At 39.3% G+C, this 18,407-nt stretch overlaps 1 protein-coding gene across 2 annotated transcripts; it reads right to left on the minus strand.

Moving 5' to 3' along the window:
- Positions 1-1,502: 1,502 nt before the first annotated feature.
- Positions 1,503-15,695, minus strand: igsf10 (immunoglobulin superfamily, member 10). Of its 2 annotated transcripts, XM_063493869.1 has the most exons (10): positions 15,604-15,695; positions 15,028-15,306; positions 13,180-13,309; positions 11,504-11,894; positions 10,140-10,904; positions 8,128-9,906; positions 6,449-8,017; positions 5,280-6,183; positions 3,880-4,246; positions 1,503-3,790 (listed from the first exon to the last, which is right to left on the minus strand). In XM_063493869.1, exons 2-10 carry the CDS (start codon positions 15,228-15,230, stop codon positions 2,240-2,242), a joined length of 7,659 nt encoding a protein of 2,552 aa, XP_063349939.1. In that variant the 5' UTR covers positions 15,231-15,306; positions 15,604-15,695; the 3' UTR covers positions 1,503-2,239. The 2 variants fall into 2 exon arrangements, with proteins under 2 accessions (XP_063349939.1, XP_065328022.1); XM_065471950.1 differs by lacking the exons at positions 8,128-9,906; positions 10,140-10,904; positions 11,504-11,894; ... (1 more) ...; positions 15,028-15,306; positions 15,604-15,695 and having other exon boundaries at positions 5,280-6,158; positions 6,403-7,262.
- Between the last annotated feature and the right edge of the window lie 2,712 nt (positions 15,696-18,407).

Consider the following 18,407-nt stretch of genomic DNA (forward strand, 5'->3'; position numbering starts at 1 on the left):
GTGCAGCACTTTGTGATTCTGTCTTGAAAGGTGCTATATAAATAAAAATTTTATTTTATTTACTTTGACCTGGTGAAGGTGAATTTCACAAAAAAAAAAAACCAGTCCTCCTTTCAGTAGCTTCTCATAAAACCTTATTTTAAATGGTACATGTTAGACTTCCACCCTCTTCCTTTAAATATCCAAGGGAAAAGGAGAAAATGAGAAAATCACATGTTCAAAATCCTCATAAATATCCAAGTCAGTGGAACATAAACTCCATCATTCCCTGAACATGAACTGCAAAACCAGAACTGAACAAATAAACTTTTCACCGTCCACATCTCAAGAGGGCACCCGGTGTGAATGATGAACTGTTTTACATTGAGGTACCATACGTAAAGAATAGGTGGTCCTTCATAACTACTGTGATTTGTATCTGTTTGTCACCAAACTCACATATGAAAGCACTTTTCTCTCAAATCACACAGCAAGTACCTCACATTCCAGAGTTTATGGAGGACAATTCCGTTTTCCTCCATATCTGCCCGGGTTATATCACACTTATGCAGACTGGCTTTAAACTTTGGAATTTTATTTTTTCCTTTTTTATTTCTCTGAAATCTAAAAACTGCATTTATTGGCAGGTACTGTACATTCCAATGTTCAAAGTGGTGTTTAACATTACCAGCCATGTTGGTATGGTATGGTATGGTATGGTATGGTATGTTATGGTATGGCCAGTAGCTGCATACAGCATTTCAAAACATGTCAGACTGATTTATAATTAACTTTTATGTCTTTGTTTTCTTTTTACTTTTACACAAATGGTGAAGCATACTTACTAGAAGATACAGCATTCTTTATGAGGTCTTGTATAGATTAAGATTTTCCTATTGTAAAGCATGCATCATTATGGGCAATTCAAAATTGGAGTAATTCACTGAGAAATTATTTCCAGTTGTCCCTAAGGCACAGGGCATGACTTTAAGTAAAGTAAAGTAAGTATCTATTTCTTTAGAAAAAGGAGAGGGTGTGAATCAGCTGACAAGTAAGTGTGGTTAGAGAGCAAACATAATAAGCCTTGCATAACGTGTATAGCATGTAATGTATATTTTCAGATAGCAGTCTCAAGCAGCAGTACAAACTCATGTTAAGCTCACCTCCTCTGTCTTAACATTACTCATCACCTTCCAGTTTAATTTGCAGGAGCACAGTAAAATCAGAGTGCATCACAAGCAAAAATCAATGGCTCCCCTGTGGATCCTGCCCACTGACAAAGAGAGTGAAGGACTATTTTCACAGCTGGCCTGCACTTAAAATTCCAGAGCTGAATATGCTTCTGTTTGTGACTTTTTGGTGCCCTATAATTTAATACCTTTTGTATTTCTTTTATCCCCAACTGAGAAAATAGTAGCACAAAAAGACATGAGCCATGTTTTACTTTTTAAGTTCATGTTTTTTCCCCATACTTTGATAAAGTAGATACTACAAATAGACATACATGGACTTTATTATTGGCATAATGTATAACATTACTGTAAATTCTCATGTACAACACAACAGATTGGTAATATGTATTATATTCCATTGTGTTCCAAATAGACATATAGGAATCTATATAAACCTTTATTAACACACACACACACACACACACACACACACACACACACACACACACACACACACACACACACACACAAACAATATACCATGTCCAGTGTAAGACAAGTATCATATATATATATATTTGAATAAACCCTTTTTCCCACTTAAAAACTCACTGAATTACTTTTAAAATACATTTTACTACATATTCTGTTGTTTTTTAAATTTGCTGCTAAGTGACAAAGCCATTCATCTTGACAGCCTCTGCCAAATGTCCAAAGGGAATTATGACCTCTTGAGAGGACCCCCCCCCCCTTCTAATTTCTGTTTTCCTGTTTGGGTACTATGTCCAACAGCAGGTCAGAGAAATCACTTTAGGTTTGGCTCTATGATTTGGCTCTGTTGCTACCCTAAATGAGTAACAACTTTGATTTTCCAGACCCCAGCTTCCAATGTTACAAGCAAGCAGGAGTTTCTTTTTTTAAATTCCCTTTTTTGTGCTTTGTTAATTACTTACATAATCAGCTTCTGTATTACACATGCCTTGATCTTCACTAATCCACAAGATGATAGGTACTGTAGTGAGCAGACAATATGTGTCTGTTAATATTTACATTAGCATATACTGTCAACCTTCAGCTATTGTTTTTAATCACAGCACAAGTACATATGTGACCTTTGAATCTGTACCTAAGTGGTTTTTGGCAAGGCATTTGTATGTTCCAGAGTCAGAGGGTGTGGGCCTCTGGATGATTAGTGTACCCTGAGGGTGGAGCAGTTCACTACCCATAGGCCGCCCCTTTTCTGCTGCTGATAGAACTGAATGATCTGGAAGCTCCCATGTGATCTCTGGCTTGGGGATCCCAGTAGCAGCACAGTTGAGCTGAATAGGTCTCCCAGTCACTGCCCTCACATTGGAGGGTGGCCCCATTGTGATCCGTGGAGGGTAGGCAATGACAATAACAGGGACAGTAAGTACAGCCTCACCAGCATCGTTTCGAGCTCTGCATATGTAGTTTCCGCGGTCGTGGAGTGTAGTGTCCTGAATTATAAGAGTACCATTTTCTAGCAACTGGTAGCGTCCGAGGACTTGAGGCCGAGTAAGAGTGTGACCACCAGGAACGGTCCAGTAGATTCTTGGTCTGGGACTCCCATCAGATAGGCAGTGAAGGAAGAGGGGCTCCCCTGATATGCTGCGTATGATACCCCTGGGCCTTGTCAGGATATAAGGCTTCTGCCCAATCTCCAAAATTAGTAGCTTCTCTATGTAGCCCATGAGATTCTTGGCACCACAGCGGTATTTCCCAGCATCTTCTTTGTGAGTACTGTGGATGACCAAAGTCCCATCATTGTTTATTTGGTGGCGAGAACCATGATTGGTTCCACCAGTAAACCGTGTTCCATTAGGCAAAGTCCATGAGATCTCTGGAATTGGCTGCCCATCAGCAGAACAATTCAGAACTGTGGTTTTCCCATTCCCAGACACAATACGTTCATTGAAGGGATTATTGAAGATTGGCCTTCGGAGCATACTTGTAACCGTCAACTGCACCACCATTACTGTCTCTCCTCCATCATTTCTAGCTAAGCAAATAAACTCTGCTGTATCAGAAGGGCGGACATTACGTATCTCAAGTGTCCCGTTCTGGTGGACTTTAATCCTACTCCCAAAGTAGGGTGCTGTTAGAAAGATGTTATCAGGTATAATCCAAGTGATAGTAGGTCTGGGAGTCCCCTCAGCCATACAATCTATAAGTTTCCTGGAATATGTAGACACTATTTCTTTAATGACTGTTCTGTTCTGATGGTAGCCATTGATCACAGGTGGATTCCCACCTATCTCAAGCTTGTAAACTTTTCTGGTTTCTCCGCCAGGGTTGCGAGCCATGCAAACATACTCCCCTGCATCAATTACCTTGACATCCCTAATATCCAGAGAACCATTGACATGCATTAAGTAGCGTTCATGTGATGCTGCTATTACATCGTTATTGGGAAGTATCCACAATATCTTAGGTTTAGGCTCTCCAACTGCCTCACAGTCAAAGCGGATGCTTCCTCCGGGCTTCACTCTTGCATAGGTCTGGCTGGATGGACGCATCCTAGGGGATGCTGTAACTACAGTGATATGTACATGCATCTCATCTTTGCCAACCTGGTTCTCAGCAAAGCAGGTATAATCCCCTTCCTCTGACATTCCAACCTGGAGAAACATGATATGAAAACACGATACATAAACAGGATATATATGTATATATGTTTGTGCAGTTTGTGTTTGATCCAATTCAATACCTGGTTTAGATAAAGAGTTCCATTGTCAAACAGAGTGTAGCGACGTTCTCGTCCTCCTCTACTGCTGGCATCAGACTGCAAAGCACTGTTGACCACTGTACCATCTGGTAGACCCCAGGAGATATCTGGCTTTGGTGCCCCTGAGGCTTTACAGTCTACTTTTAAGTCCTTTCCATAGGGTACCTGCTTCTTGCTGTATACCTTAGTCTCTATCTTGGCTGGCTTCATTGATACACTGACTTTCATGAGTTGTAGAGCATCACCAATCTTGTTTCGGGCCACACAGAGATAATCTCCGGCATCTTTATCACTCACAGTGTTAACAGTAAGAGTACCATTATCGAGGACCTGTATCCTGCTGCCCACCCTGGAGTAACAAATAAAAGAAAATTAGAGAGACTCATCACAGAAGGAACATTTACTGTTTTCACTGTACAGTTACAAACCTGGCATTAAGATAATTTGCAGAATTCCTTGTCTATGCTTATTAAGAGCAAAACGCATAAATTTGCATGGTTTCATATATTTTTTCAAACAGCTAAAAACAAAACGGTAACAGTGGAAAAGTGTCTTATCTGCTTACACCAAACAAATGTGTACAGAATGCCACTGGGAAGATATAGTAATTAAATTAGTAGCTGCTTTACATTGCCTCAGTCTTTCTGTTCTCTCTGGTGTTAGACATTGCAAATGACAATGTATCGACACACAAAGTGTTTATATAAACGGGTATTGGGGGTATAAGAAATAATGTGGTTTAAACGTACAATGTTTTTTTAAAGACGTAAAATTAAGGTATGACATGCTTGCATTATTATCACACTGAACAAGCTAACAATTAGGAAAAATATAAATGAAATACACTCCAATTCCCTTCGGTATGATGATTTTTGTGTGTGTTTTTTTTCAATCCTAATAGAAGCACAGAAAGAGAACCATTGTATTGAAAATATTTTCACTTCAGTCTTCATTTAACTGCGCTGAGTTATGCTCTGAATAAGTATAGTCAATATCTGCATCTCATTTCTTTACATTTAGAGAGAATTACGTGTTTTACGTGTACTTATGAGGGACATTCAATGAATCAGTGCAGGCAACAAAACCTATAAAAAATATAAATGCATGTACTCTATTCACAATCAGTGCTTACTTTGGTAAGCATGACAGTATGCCACTGAATTGTTTTCAACAGTTTAGCTGTTTCATGAGAGGCTAAGGGCAAAAATAAGTCTGTTTTGGTGATTTTTATCCACTTTCTTCCATAAAATGTTCACTAAACCACTACAGTTTTTCTAAGCAATATTTATGCAAATCATGCACACTGAATTATTAGAATTTTGTAACTTTAATATAAAAGATAATACAATAAATACCTGTTCTACCAATGAACGTATTTTTACCTGTACCAATAGTCCACCACAGCTTTAGAAGGTAGTTTCCAGATTATCCTAGGTTTAGGGTTTCCAGTTGCTGAACAGTTTAGTCTTAACTGATCCCCATATGACAACTCAGTCAAGCGCTTGGATATCGCCAATATCTGAGGAGCAGATTCTTGTAGTATTACTGTCAGAGTCACGACCCTTCGCTCTGAACCAGTAGAGCTGGTAGCAATACATTCATATTTTCCACTGTCTGCTGGAGTCACATCCTTAATGTGAAGCGTCCCATTCTCATACATGGATATCCGTGTATCACTTACAGGCCTGTTAGATTGTATCATTGACCCATCATGGAGAACCCAGTGAACACTAGGCTGAGGTGTACCATGACCAGTGCAGGGTAACTGTAAACTGTGGCCAAGAATAGCTTGTAGCTGCTGCCGCTTCTCCTCCATGATACCTGGTGGAGCTGCCACCACCTGCAGTCGGACTGTAGCAGTATCAGCTCCAGCAGGATTACTGGCAATGCATTTATAATGACCTCTGTCATAAACAGACACATCTTTAATAACCAGAGTCCCCACAGCAGATACTGATGCTCTTCCCTTCTCAGTGTTTTGACCCATGACTTGGGTACGGTTGGCCAAGATCCAAGATATCACAGGCATGGGCCGGCCCTCTGCTTTACATTTCAGTTCAACTGTGTTTCCTGCATAGGATTTTATCTCGCGCATCTTTGGCTCTAAAATGCGAGAGGGATAGGCTACCACTGAGAGGGTGATAATAAGTTTATCTGATCCATGGTCATTCTCAGCTAGACAGAAGTATTGGCCTCGATCTTTAATATTGGCATTTGGGATTGACAGCGTGCCGTTGCTCAACACCTCATACTTGCCCATCCTCTCTTTAATGGTAATGGTTCTTCCTGTGGGACAAAAAAAATACAGAGACAATGAAATATTTACCTTACAAACACCAAAACATTCTACACAAATCACTTAAAACAACTGACAAAATTTAAACAGTAGTGTTACTTTATTATTGCAGCGTTTTCTATAAATGGCTTTTACTTGCACCTGACAACAAATTTTGTTTCTACATGATGCCAAAAATACTGTCACTCCCATATCTTAATATGTATCACATTTTGGTTCTGCTAATGATAAGAATGAATGAAATCATTTTTGTACCTGTGCTGGAGGAGAATCGTTTCCATGTTATAACTGGCTGTGGGTTTCCAACAGCCACGCATGGCAGGAAAGCATCAGAGTTAGACAGTACAGTAAAGCTAGCTGCATTTCCACCCACTATCTTGGGTTTGCTTGACATGACCTTTGTAGTGGGTTCAAAACCAGCATTACTGGCACTGGTAGCATCATATCCCGAGACTTGATTATAAATAGTAGAGGTGGGAGAATCCTTGTCTGTAATGTAAGGAACGGGGGTACTGATCATGTAGCCTTGCTGAGCTGTTAGAAGGGTCAGTGTATCAGAGTTATCTACACTGCCTTTAGTACCACTGCTTTTTCGAGCACCGGTAGGTCTAATTCTCTCCAACACTAAACTGCGATTGGTGTCACCATTCCTTTGTGTTGGTGGTTTGATGTTGCTGTGGATTCTTGTCTGAGCTGTTGTGTAAAGCCGCTTAGTTGTATGTGGTATCAGTGTAGTAGCAGGATCATAAGTGGCAGAGGAAAATAGAGGTGTCATGGTGGTAGGATAGCTGGATGAACCGCTAGATGTCCAGTCAAAGTCCTCATATAGGTCACTCTCCTCAGATCTTTTTTCAGTGGTACCCAATACTGTGGTTCTGGCATCTTTTTGTGTGTAAATGGGATTATATTCTGAAACACTTTGTTGAAAAAGTGTGGTTGCCTCCATTGTGTATTCCATGGTTGTTGCCTCTGTAGTTGTTGCCTCAGTTGTTGTAGTTTGTCGGACTTTGGGAATTCCAGGTTTCCTTAGGGGTCTTCTTCTCCTATAGGGCCTCCTTCTCTGCCCTGGCCTACCTCTTGTCCCACCAGGCCTCTGTCTGATTATAAGCAAATTGTCAGACAGTCTTCCAGACCCAGATGAGGTTACATCAAGATTTTCCTGCTGGGTGGGTTTGACAGTGGGTGGCGAGGGTAGAGTCTGTAATTCTGGTGGTGTTTCTGCAGTGGTATAAAACTGTGAGGAACCAGAATAACTAGTAACAGGTATAAAGTCCAAGCTGGGACCCAGTGTTGTGAACTGGAAATCAGCAGAGGATGCATCTCCATAGTCATCATCTAATGAACTACTCTGTGTGTGTCTGGATGGTGACAAACTATCAACTTTAACTAATAAGTTTGCAGAGGTAATGGGCGTAGGAGCAATGGTTGTGGTTAGGGTGCCTCTTGTTTCAGTCGTAGTTGAGGTTTTTGGCTTTTTAAGCCTACTGAGCATCCTTTCCCTTCCTTTGTTTCCAAACAACTTGTTCCATGGAATTTTTCCCCGAATGATCTTAGAAGTAGATGTAGTAGCGGTTGAGGTTGGGACTTTAGTTGTAGGATCCAGTTCAGGGGCAACTGCAAACGTTATGTACTCATTGGAAGTTTCTGATCTAGACTCTGCATTGTTGAATTTGGCATCTGAAGTCATGTAATGACTTGTGGTAGAAGCAAGAGTTTTTTGCATATAAGCAGGTCTCTCTGTTTTGTGTAGACATGGACTAGAAGATGCTGTTGGTGTGACCACTGCCAAATCAGTGGTTGCTGCCTTATTATCACAGTTACAGGCTGAGAAAAAAACAGAACCATGTTAAAAACATACATGTTGTTTCATGACTGATTATTTATTCAACACAGAAGTACAAAACAACAGGGTTTTTAAGAACATGGTTTCTTACCTGTGGTCAACTGAATTTGATATAGCACAGAGGCATTCCCTTCTTTATTCATGGTGGATTGTTTAAGTTTATTAATAAAGGACTGCATGTCATGGATCCTGTTTGGTTTAATGATCCTTCTGCGGCCTTGGAAGGTCCTCCTGCCAACCTTTCCTCTGTTATTTTGGCGTGGGATTATATGGATGTGCTGCCGGGAGATGATAGTAGATCCTGCAGGTAGGCGCGGGGATTTTATTGTCTGGGTTGTATGGAAAATGATCTTGTCTTGCTGTCTGTCTGTAGTTGTGATTGCTGTAAATGAGGTTTGGCTTTCAGGGTCTGTGTGAAGGACTAGCTCCACTGGGCCTGGTTCATCTCTCATTGGAGTAACATTAGGGTCTGTAGTTGAAGAAAAAGCACCCTCTGTCGAAGTCTCTGGTTCTGCAGGTGCTTCTCCTGATAACTGTAGTTGGGTTTCTTGTGAAGTGACTGTCACAGTAGGTTGGAGAGTGACTGGTTGTAGGTTCGAAGGTGGCATGCTGGTTCTTTCAAGGGTGTAAAAGTTGTTTGTCTCAACTAACCTTGGATCTCTAGTGAATGTAGACTGCATATATGGCTCTGTCTTTGCCATGTCTCTATTTTCCATTATTTTAGTTGAATTAATATGATTGCTGAATTTATTTTCCATGTCATTTTCCTTTGTTGCTAAAATATGTCTCTCACCTATTTGTGTGGTTGTTACTGTCTCAGTCTGCCTGTCTTGAGCAAATATTCTTTGTGGATTATCTGTTGTTGGTTGGACTATTGTTGGGAGAACAATGAGATGGTCTTCATCTTGAGCTTCACCAGAGCCAATTTCATTGTCACCAGAATAACCAATATGCGTGTTTTCATATTTTACTTTCTCATTTTCTCTACCACTCTTTATTTTTGAGCCACCCTGAGCCTTTTTCATAAATTCTGCAAACTTCTGTGGGTCTACTTTCCTGGAAGCTTTATCAAAGACCCTACTACTCCAGATGTGGCTGTTGCGGACTGACCCCCTCCTTCTCTGTCCCAGTCTACCTCCAAAACCTACTCGGCCACGTGATCTGTGTCTGGGGTAAGGCCGATCTGAAGTGATGGTCCTGGACTCCTGGATAGTTCTGTCAGCATGCTGGGAGTGGTGTATCTCACTGAGTTTGACTGTGTTTTGTGTCAAGCTAGAATCCATCGCAACCTCCGTCATCATCCCTGATCCCTCACTGTTGAAAACTGTTGCTGTCACGGGCCTTTTGTCTGTTACTGTCACCTGAGACACGAGTAGGTCAACTCCAAGATGATTAGCAACTAAACACCTATAAAATCCTCGATCCCTTGCTGTGATACCCTGAATCAGCAATGTCCCATTCTTAAAAATGTTTCTGTTCCCATGAGGCTTGTCAAGCACTGAATGGTCAGGCAGAATCCAAGACACTGAGGCCTCAGGACTCCCCGAGGAGCTACAGTCAAAAACAAGCTTTTCACCCAGTGGCCTAGAGAGTTGAACACCATTGACCTCAGCCTCTTCCACATCAATGGACAGAACTGTCACTCGAAAGATGAGGATATCTGCATCCAGGTAGTTTGTGGCAATGCACCAGTAGAGGCCTGTGTCAGAGGTATCTGCACCTCGAAGAGTGAGCTTTCCTTCAGCAGTAATTATTATTCTCCTGTCCTCACTGGAATAAGGAGCTCTGACCTTGCTTCCATCTGGTAAAATCCACTCCAAGAGAGGCTTTGGATCACCCTGGATATGGCAGCTCAACTGTACCACACCACCTACGTCAGGAGGAAAACATTTGATAATATCATAACCGTTTTCATGCTAAAAAGAAAAGACTTTTTAGTCTTTGAAATTCTGAATTCATATTTTAAAATGCTTCCTATTTTATCAGTGCAATGATCAGTATATTTTCATACATAAGTAAATAGTTCAGTTACTGGTATGTGCAGACCTAAGTAAAAGTCACACCTCTGAGCTAGTATATTAAGAGTTAATCTCTGACTCCCACCTGTAAGTACAGTGTGCTCAGTCTTAGTTTGATTATCTTGTTTGATCATGGCCCAGGAATACCGGTCCCTCTTAGATGGTGTGCTTTCCAAACGTAGGTTTACGACAGACTGGTACTTAATGTGCAGAGTAGAGAAGGTGGTAGTAGTGCGGTCTAGTTGGAAGCTCACTTCTCCCTGCATTAACCATGCAGGAGAGGCTTTAATCTCAGCCTTAATGTTTGTGTTTATTTCTTTATCTAGATCCTTTGTTTTCATCTGACTATATCGGTACACCATTTCTGGGCTTCTGGCCAACATTAAACCTCTCTCTAGCCTCATAGGAGAGTCACTGTAGGTGGCTAAGATCTGCCACAGTTGCTGGATGTGTTCATGGTTAATATTACACACCAAATATGTAGTTATGCAAGTGGTAAGCATGGTGACATTGTTTCCTTCTCCTTCCTCCAGGGTTTGAGTCAGGTTCTCAAAAGAAGTGGGCCGCTGTACAGTGCAGGTTAGACTGGCATCATTGTGAAACTGGTCGGTCAGGTTCATTTGTATTGAGCCTAATGGGGCAATAAAGTCCTTGGGGGAAACAGGAAAGAAGTTCCCTTCATCCAGGCTGATGTTTTTCTGCTTTAGATGGGGTTGGATCAAAGGTTTGGTGCAAGTAAAAGCATTGTTGGGTAGAAGGGATAGAGGCCTTTTGTGGTAAAGCGAAGGATTTTCACAAACAGGACATAGGCCTCTGGGATATCTCCTGTCTCGCCGGCATTTCAGCACACCTGGAAAGAATTATTAAGCAGTGCAATGTTTAGTTGGATTCATGGAAGAAAAAAAATCACACTTTCAAAGTTATGTTCCAGCCAAACCAAAACTGGCTAATAAAACTTGTGAACCGCAAAAGGTCATAATCACAATACAGAATTGCGACATTTCGGTTAACCCTTGTGCTTGCCAAGTCATAAATAAAATGTATAACTTTAGTTCTTCTGTGTCTTCATTGTTTTCTGTGGCCCTCATGATGAAACGATTATATGATATCTGCTTCCTGTAATGTCTCTGCAAAGATTTATATGCTTCTCTTGGATATGCCTGTCTTGCTTGGGATACAATCCCATGCACTATTAGGTTTTAAGAGAAAAACATACTATGCTAAAACCTGAGTACAACCACAAATACTGCCAGCAGTTTTACCAGATGGGTCTTATTAAAGCTGGTAGCAAATGTCGGTTTACAGAGGTTTAGAGAAAGTTTCTCTGGCATTAATGAAAAAGAAACTGTTTAGATTCAGTAAGTGACTTTCTTAGCTGTTAACTACGGTTCAATTTTATATGCCTCTAAGTACTTTGGGAATTGTCCAAAGCACAGATGCACTCCTTACCTGTATTTCTTTGTGCCCAAAGTGAGAACCACTTCATACGGCAATCACACTTCCAGGGGTTGCCATGGAGGAAGACATTTTCTAACTGACTGCAGCCTGAAAAAATGTCTGCTGGCAGAGTGGTCAGAAGGTTGTCTGACAGGTGGATGGTTCTTACTGATGATACCTTGAAAACCTGGCTGTGTCTCAGTGTGATAAATGTGTCCGGGTGGAGCTGCTGGAGGTAGTTACCCTCCAGATTAACCAATTCTAAGTTGGTAAGCCCAAAGAAAGCCTCCGGGTTTATAAATTCAATGTGGTTGTGGTCTATGTGGAGTCTCAGCAGACTATCCAAGCCTTTGAAAGTCTCTTTGTTGATAATCTTTAATTTATTGTATGACATCTTCAGGACCTTGGAAAACACAATTAGGAAGATGGAGATGGTGGTCAAAACAATGATAACTGAAAGCTATTATGTCAATACACAACATTGTTTTTATAGACATAACATGAATTATTGTCAGACTGTTTATTTAGTCTGAAAAAGTGCAAGGAATCAAGGACCATCCTTCACATAACACACACACACATGTAAAATTATTGTGAATCACTCAACATTCTTTGTGAAACATGAGGCATTTACTTTTTGTGAAAATGCACCACAAAAGAGTTGATACAACTCTGTTTTTACAAGTTTAGACTTGTGACACTGAAATTCTGTATTGAATTATACTGCCTGTTATTGGTTAAACACAGTTACTTGTGCCTGAGTTCTTTTTTTTAATTTCATTACTTTATAATTAGATTTGCAAAAGCAAAGGTGATACTTCTGAATCAATTTTGCCATGGTGAAAACCCTGTGCTGTAATTGGACAACTCTTATCGTTTTCCCCTCGCATTTGTGTCGTCTTTTTATGCTTTTTGAAATTTTTGTCATTTTGAATTAATTATGGATGGAAATGTGACACAATAGTCATAGTAAAGAAAATCAGTTGTGAACTTTTCATCCCTCCAAGCAGATATTATCTAAAAACCAGAAAACAAAACAGAAAACAAACAAAAACATATTTAGGTAGGCATGCTCTACTTACTGATGTGTGTATGTCATCACAGAAATACTGAATTAAAACTATATGATGTCAGCAGTAAGGCTATTTTTGTAAACTAAAACCAAACTAAAAACAAAAGTTAGATGTGAAAAACAATATAGTTAACTAAAATAAAATAAAAATGAAAACTATACTTTTTGAAAAAAAACCCCTCAATTTTGTGAACTTGGAAAACTAACTGCAAATTAAAAAAAATCTAGATATCCTTGGTTTTACTATCTGTTTGTTTCGTAAAACGTTTATTGCAACTTGCAACTACAACTGATGAGCCATGTCTATTGAAACTGTGGATGTCTACAACTGCTTTCAAAAAATTATTTATTTTTATTGCAGTACCATTATTGATTTTCTCCAATCTTGTGTTTGACATGTGCCCTCCATTCAAAAACGAACATGCAAACTAATTTATTTAAAAATAACTAAAACAACACATTTTCAAATTTAAAATATAAACTGAAATAAGAAAATCTAGAAACTCTAGAAAATAATAACAAGTCAAAATGAAATAAAAATGAGGGTTGTCGCACAAAGATATATTTTGGATGTTGCAGTGAGGTTGGCGAGTAATTTGTTTACAAAGGATTTTACCTGTAATGACTTAAGGTCTTTGAAGGCTCTGTCTTCAGTAGTGTGTATCATGTTGCTGTGCAGCAACAACAGTTCCAAGTTTTCAAGCCCTGAAAGATCATTTTCTCTCAGGATAGTTATGCTGTTGTACCTAACGGCATAGAAATGAAAAAGCTTTGGTTACTGATCATCATTTTGAATGAGCCTTCAAATATACTTCGCAGAAATATTACTGAAATGCAACTGAAGTCCTGCACATAAAACCTAAAACGTGGGCAATGCTGGTGAAAGATCTCAGCGAAAAAAAGCATTCATTCTAATCCAGAACCTGTCTACTCAGACAAATAAGTGAAAACACCTCACTAGGTGAACTATAGGTATATATTGCCCTCAATATTGACATACTGGATATTAGTGTTGTGCTGACTATATTACCTGTTCCTCATTCAGGCAATTTAATTTAATAATACATTTAATAATTGTAATTATATAATTGGCTTAGGGATTAATAAATTATTCAGATTTTGATACCATAACATGCCAAACAGAGGCTGTGTGCGTACTAAAGCATCTCAGAGAAAGCTCTTGTAGCAGGAACCAGTATACATGAAATTTCAAGTACTTTTTAACTGGTTTTTGCATGTGTGTGTGTTTGGGGGTTGGGGGGTAAGGGACCTTGGCTCTTTCTCATGTTACACTACTTCTAACACATGATGGATGGTAGTACTAGCCATGCTAGGTCAGGGCCACATTTTACCATGTTGAAACATACATGCATGTGAAGACAAGTTTAAAACAATGTCAGTAAATGTTGTTGATTACTAATATTGTGATACATATTAATGAAAACAATTCATAGTGTGTATCCAGTAATGTTTGAGTTCACTATGTATGTGTCAGCAGGCACCATGATGTGCCCTTGGAGTTGACACTTGTAGAGGAAATTATGACTACATAATTAACTGTTAATTCTGCCTGTATTAATCCTGTCAAGACATCTCAGGATGTCTGCAGTAAATACTCTGTTCTGGCCTGGTCACATTCTGAAATGAGGTCTAATTAGGTACAATAATTGAATGCACTTGTGTGTCATTTGATTGACAAATAGCTTTACAAGCAGGCTGAAGTAGCACCAGGCCACCACAGACAGGATAGAGGTAAGGCAGCTCTGTTTATGCATCATGTATTTCAGAATCTTTAACATAATAACAGCCAGAGGCATTCAATAGACGATTTGTAAAGTGTAAAGTGTAAAGTGTAAAGTGTGTTGTGTTAGTCCCCGAAGGGAAATTACTCCTTTGCATTTAACCCATTCACCCAGTGAAGCAGTTTTGGTGATGAATGATGATGAATTTGGTGATGAATTCATTCAGTGGCTGTGGTAACAGCTACTAGCTGGATGACAATGGCAATAGGATGCCAACTAGAGTGGTGATTTAGTTCTTTGCTCTTTTTTTGAGAAAGTAAGCATCTTAAAGCACATAAAACTAAACACTGCTGAAGTTCTCCGGTAATAATGTTGATGGCTAATGCTATCTAGCTAATGCTTGCTAGCTAATGCTTGTTAGCTAATGGCAAGATTGGCTTTGTTTCCTTACCTGAGCTAATATTTGCTTGTTGATTAACTAGCATCACAAATTGACAGCAGAAAGTTGTGTTTTCTTGAGTCAATGACATTTTAAAAAACATTTTTATCTGAATTCTGAAAGGTTATTTCTTTTCCAGACAGTAATTATATGTGGTCTAGTTATTAGACTAAACCTGTTTGACTTGTAGAAATACTTTTTGTAATGCTATTCTGTTTACAAAGTCTGCAGTTTAAATCACTCAGTAATTCTTCACCAAGAGTATGTGTACTTCAACTCTTACCCGAGGTTAATTTTTTCAACAGCTGGCAGGATGTGGTCAGGTACTGAAGTCAGGTATCTGAAGGTGCAGTGCACTTCAGTGGTAACATCGCAGGCGCATGGTTTGGGACAGTCAGCACTTGAAGGCAGCGCAGCAGCCAGGAACAACAAAGTCTTTAGCAACCACCTCTGCAGGTATGAAGAGCTGCACACACACTCGGTCATTGTGCACAGAGTTGGGGGTTTCAGTTGCACAGGAAATTAGAGCAAAACTTTGTCGTGAACCATTAATGAAAACCACCTGAAGAGAGAATAATGAAGATATATAGATAGAAAAAAATAGATTAAAAGATTTAATTTCCAAGCCATTCCCTTCATTCATTCCATTCTATTCTTGTATATTTTAATTTCCGTCTTTGCTATTCGTTGCTATCAAAGAAGAAAACTTAGGGAAGGATAAGCATTCAAGTCAAAATGTGTCCATGCAGTTGCAAAATAAGATAAAAACAATGAGAAATATACCTCTGCAGAAGTAAAATATCTGCAGACAGAAGAATTTAAACCATGAAAAAAAGAGCCTGTATACAGTTTCTCTCACCGCACTAAAACATCTGTAGAACCCGGAATTGCTGCAGAAGCATGAATTAGAAATTCCTAGTCAAACTGTTTAAAGTCCACATTCAGTTTCAGTAGTTCTCCAGTTTGAGTTCTTAGATGAGCACACTCTGTAAGCACAGAGGGACTAGAGTCATTTCTCTGCGAGCGCCTGCAGCAGAGCACACGCTTCAGTCTCCTCCTTCTCCTCCTCCTTTATAAACTGCAGAAATGCAGTTCTAGACAAACTACAAATAAAAATGCAGGGAGTTGCTTTGTTTGAAAAATATCATAGACAGTTAAAGGCCAACAAAATTCTTCCTCATCTTGAGTTACTGGGGATGATATTGGAAATATTAACTGCTGCCAAGACAATAATTTTTGACTCATATGACCAAGCTTAGAAGGAGGTCATATGTCTTTTTGAAGAATCTGACACTTTCCTGATATGATTTATTGTATATTTTTTTCATATTTTCATTGAATCCTGCTTTTCTGTGATTAAATTTGGACCAAACGTACCCCAAGCTTGTCCACACATACTCCACAAACTCTTTTCTGTGAAAGTCTTTCTGTCAGATTAAAACACATTTGAGCCACAATGTGTTACACATTATAGCAGCAGCCGGTTCGCTTCCCTCTCTCCTATCAAATGGGTCATTTGAATAAATTGGTTTTGTGTGTGTTTTTTGGGGGGTTTCTTATGATAAATTCCACACATAAATCACTATTCTGGCATGCAAAGGGGGAGCTGAGTCCCCCCCCCCCCCCCCCCCCCCCCCCCAAAAGAAAACCCAAAAGAAAACATACCATTCATTTAACTAGTGTGTTTTATCACAAAAGTCACTGAAGTTATACACAATGCACACAAACTGTCATTCATTTACTGTTATAATCTGTTCTCTTGTTAAGATAAAGTGGATATATTATGCTTTTTTGCCACTTTTTATCCCTCTGTAGCCACTGCTCAGAAACCACCAGGTATCAGATACCATCTTTTCTCATAGGGCAAACAAAATGAATTAATGACCGGATAATAAAAATGTAATAAAATATATTATCATAGTAATAAAATAATGATGAATGGCTTAAGATCTTCTCACTAAGATGTATCTTTTATCTAAAAGTGTAACTCATGACTAAGTAATGAGCAATAAAAGAAGCTTTTATGGTTGTGACACTCAGCAGCTGGCTCAGTTTATCAGAAACTACTCACAGAAAGTGGACTGGTATTCCTTTTCAGATACTTGTGAACTAACTAATGAGTCACTGCACTGTGTAACCTTTTAGATTCATTTAGAACCACAGAGGACTAAGAGACGATTGTGTGTTTCTGGATTAGTTATTTGTGTAGATATAGGGCTTCCCATTCATTGGTCACAGGCAAGGTTGGCATATTCCATCGGTGTTGTTTTTTAACTTGTACATCTGGATAACACTCCATCACACATGGACACAAACACCTCTTCTCTTCTCTTATTTTCTCTTCTCTTCTCTTCTCTTCTCTTCTCTTCTGTTCTCTTCTCTTCTCTCTGTGATATCTAACTTAAATGAAGTAAATAAAGTGCCGATCAACTGTCACTATGTGATAGATGTAAGCGTGCGTTTGATTTACTAACTGGTTAGACTGTACTGATAATTGTGTTCTCCCACTCTGTTGACCCCTACACTTTTGATTTACTTCCCAACTGCTGTAACGATTGGAGTTAGTGAGCCTCTCTTCTCGTCTTTCACAAGTAATCTTATACAAACACGACTTAATTAAATTATGTCGAGTTTCATGTCCAACCCAGTTAAAGTGGGTTTAATCTGCTAACAGAACAGATTTCTTTTTCTCTCTTTTGGGCAGACACATATTTGAGCTAATTATGTCTTGATCCAAGTCATCATTAGAGCTGAGAAGTTAAGCCTCTTCTGAGACATGGAAAAGGGTAGTGATAAGAGGCTTAGGGGGCTGAATAGGGGAGATGATGGGAAGAGCATAGTTTACAACAGCCTATGCTTGCATGTGGACAGCCATGTGGCCAGTACAACAGGATTTGTTTGTTTGTGATTCTACTGATCAGAAAGTTGAGCTTGCTCCATTCTTCTTCTGGCTGAGGAAACTGTTTCTCTTGGGCTTTAATTCACTCCAGATGAGGAGCACTGCAAGGGCAGCTGTATTGTTCTCCAAGCTAAGTGCTTAAAATGAGAGGCTAAGTTAGATTTAAAGGTGGTTTTTTGAGACTATGTTTTTTTTTTTTTATTAATAATGTTCAGCTAATGGAAAATTTCTGTTTATACACACAGAAGCACCATGGTTAATGACATATTGCTGTCTTTTCTCTATATTCAGTGTAGGCTAAAGGGAATGTGGAGAAATGTTGCGGTAGCTGGTGGCTGAGAAATCTCTGGAAACACACAGCATTGGTTTTAGTCCTTCTCATTCAATGCTTGGTTTTGACTGGGGGCCCTCCTCTGAGGGGGTGAATGACAGGAATAGTGTGGTTTGAAAACAATATCGCCTGACATGAGACACTCTCTACATCCCTGACATGTTTTTTCTCATAACAACTCAGCATATTTTCTGTTTTTCTGTATCAAGAAATGTTTACTTTAGATACATCTGTGTATGTAGTTTACTTTAAAAATGAAACTCTAATTATCTGGTCTATCTGTGTGTCTGATGTTTATGTGTCTACACATCTATCTGCAGGTGTGCTTTATAGAGCAGTAAACACACCGAGAGGTCTTTTTGAAAAGCTTTAGCGTCAAACAGGCTTTGTATATTAGGGAGACCGAAAAGATTGATCGTTGCATAAACCTAGA

The sequence above is a fragment of the Pelmatolapia mariae genome, linkage group LG14, assembly GCF_036321145.2.
Source record: "Pelmatolapia mariae isolate MD_Pm_ZW linkage group LG14, Pm_UMD_F_2, whole genome shotgun sequence".
NCBI classification, from domain to species: domain Eukaryota; kingdom Metazoa; phylum Chordata; class Actinopteri; order Cichliformes; family Cichlidae; genus Pelmatolapia; species Pelmatolapia mariae.

Bases quoted from the DNA above. Each gene is read 5' to 3' on its own strand.
- igsf10 (XM_063493869.1), bottom strand. From the start codon at position 15,230: ATGACCGAGTGTGTGTGCAGCTCTTCATACCTGCAGAGGTGGTTGCTA. The intron at 13,310-15,027 runs GTAAGAGTTGAA...CTATGCCGTTAG, and splicing joins GTTGAAAAAATTAACCTCGG to GTACAACAGCATAACTATCC. The intron at 10,905-11,503 runs GTAAGGAGTGCA...AATTCTTTCCAG, and splicing joins TTGGGCACAAAGAAATACAG to GTGTGCTGAAATGCCGGCGA.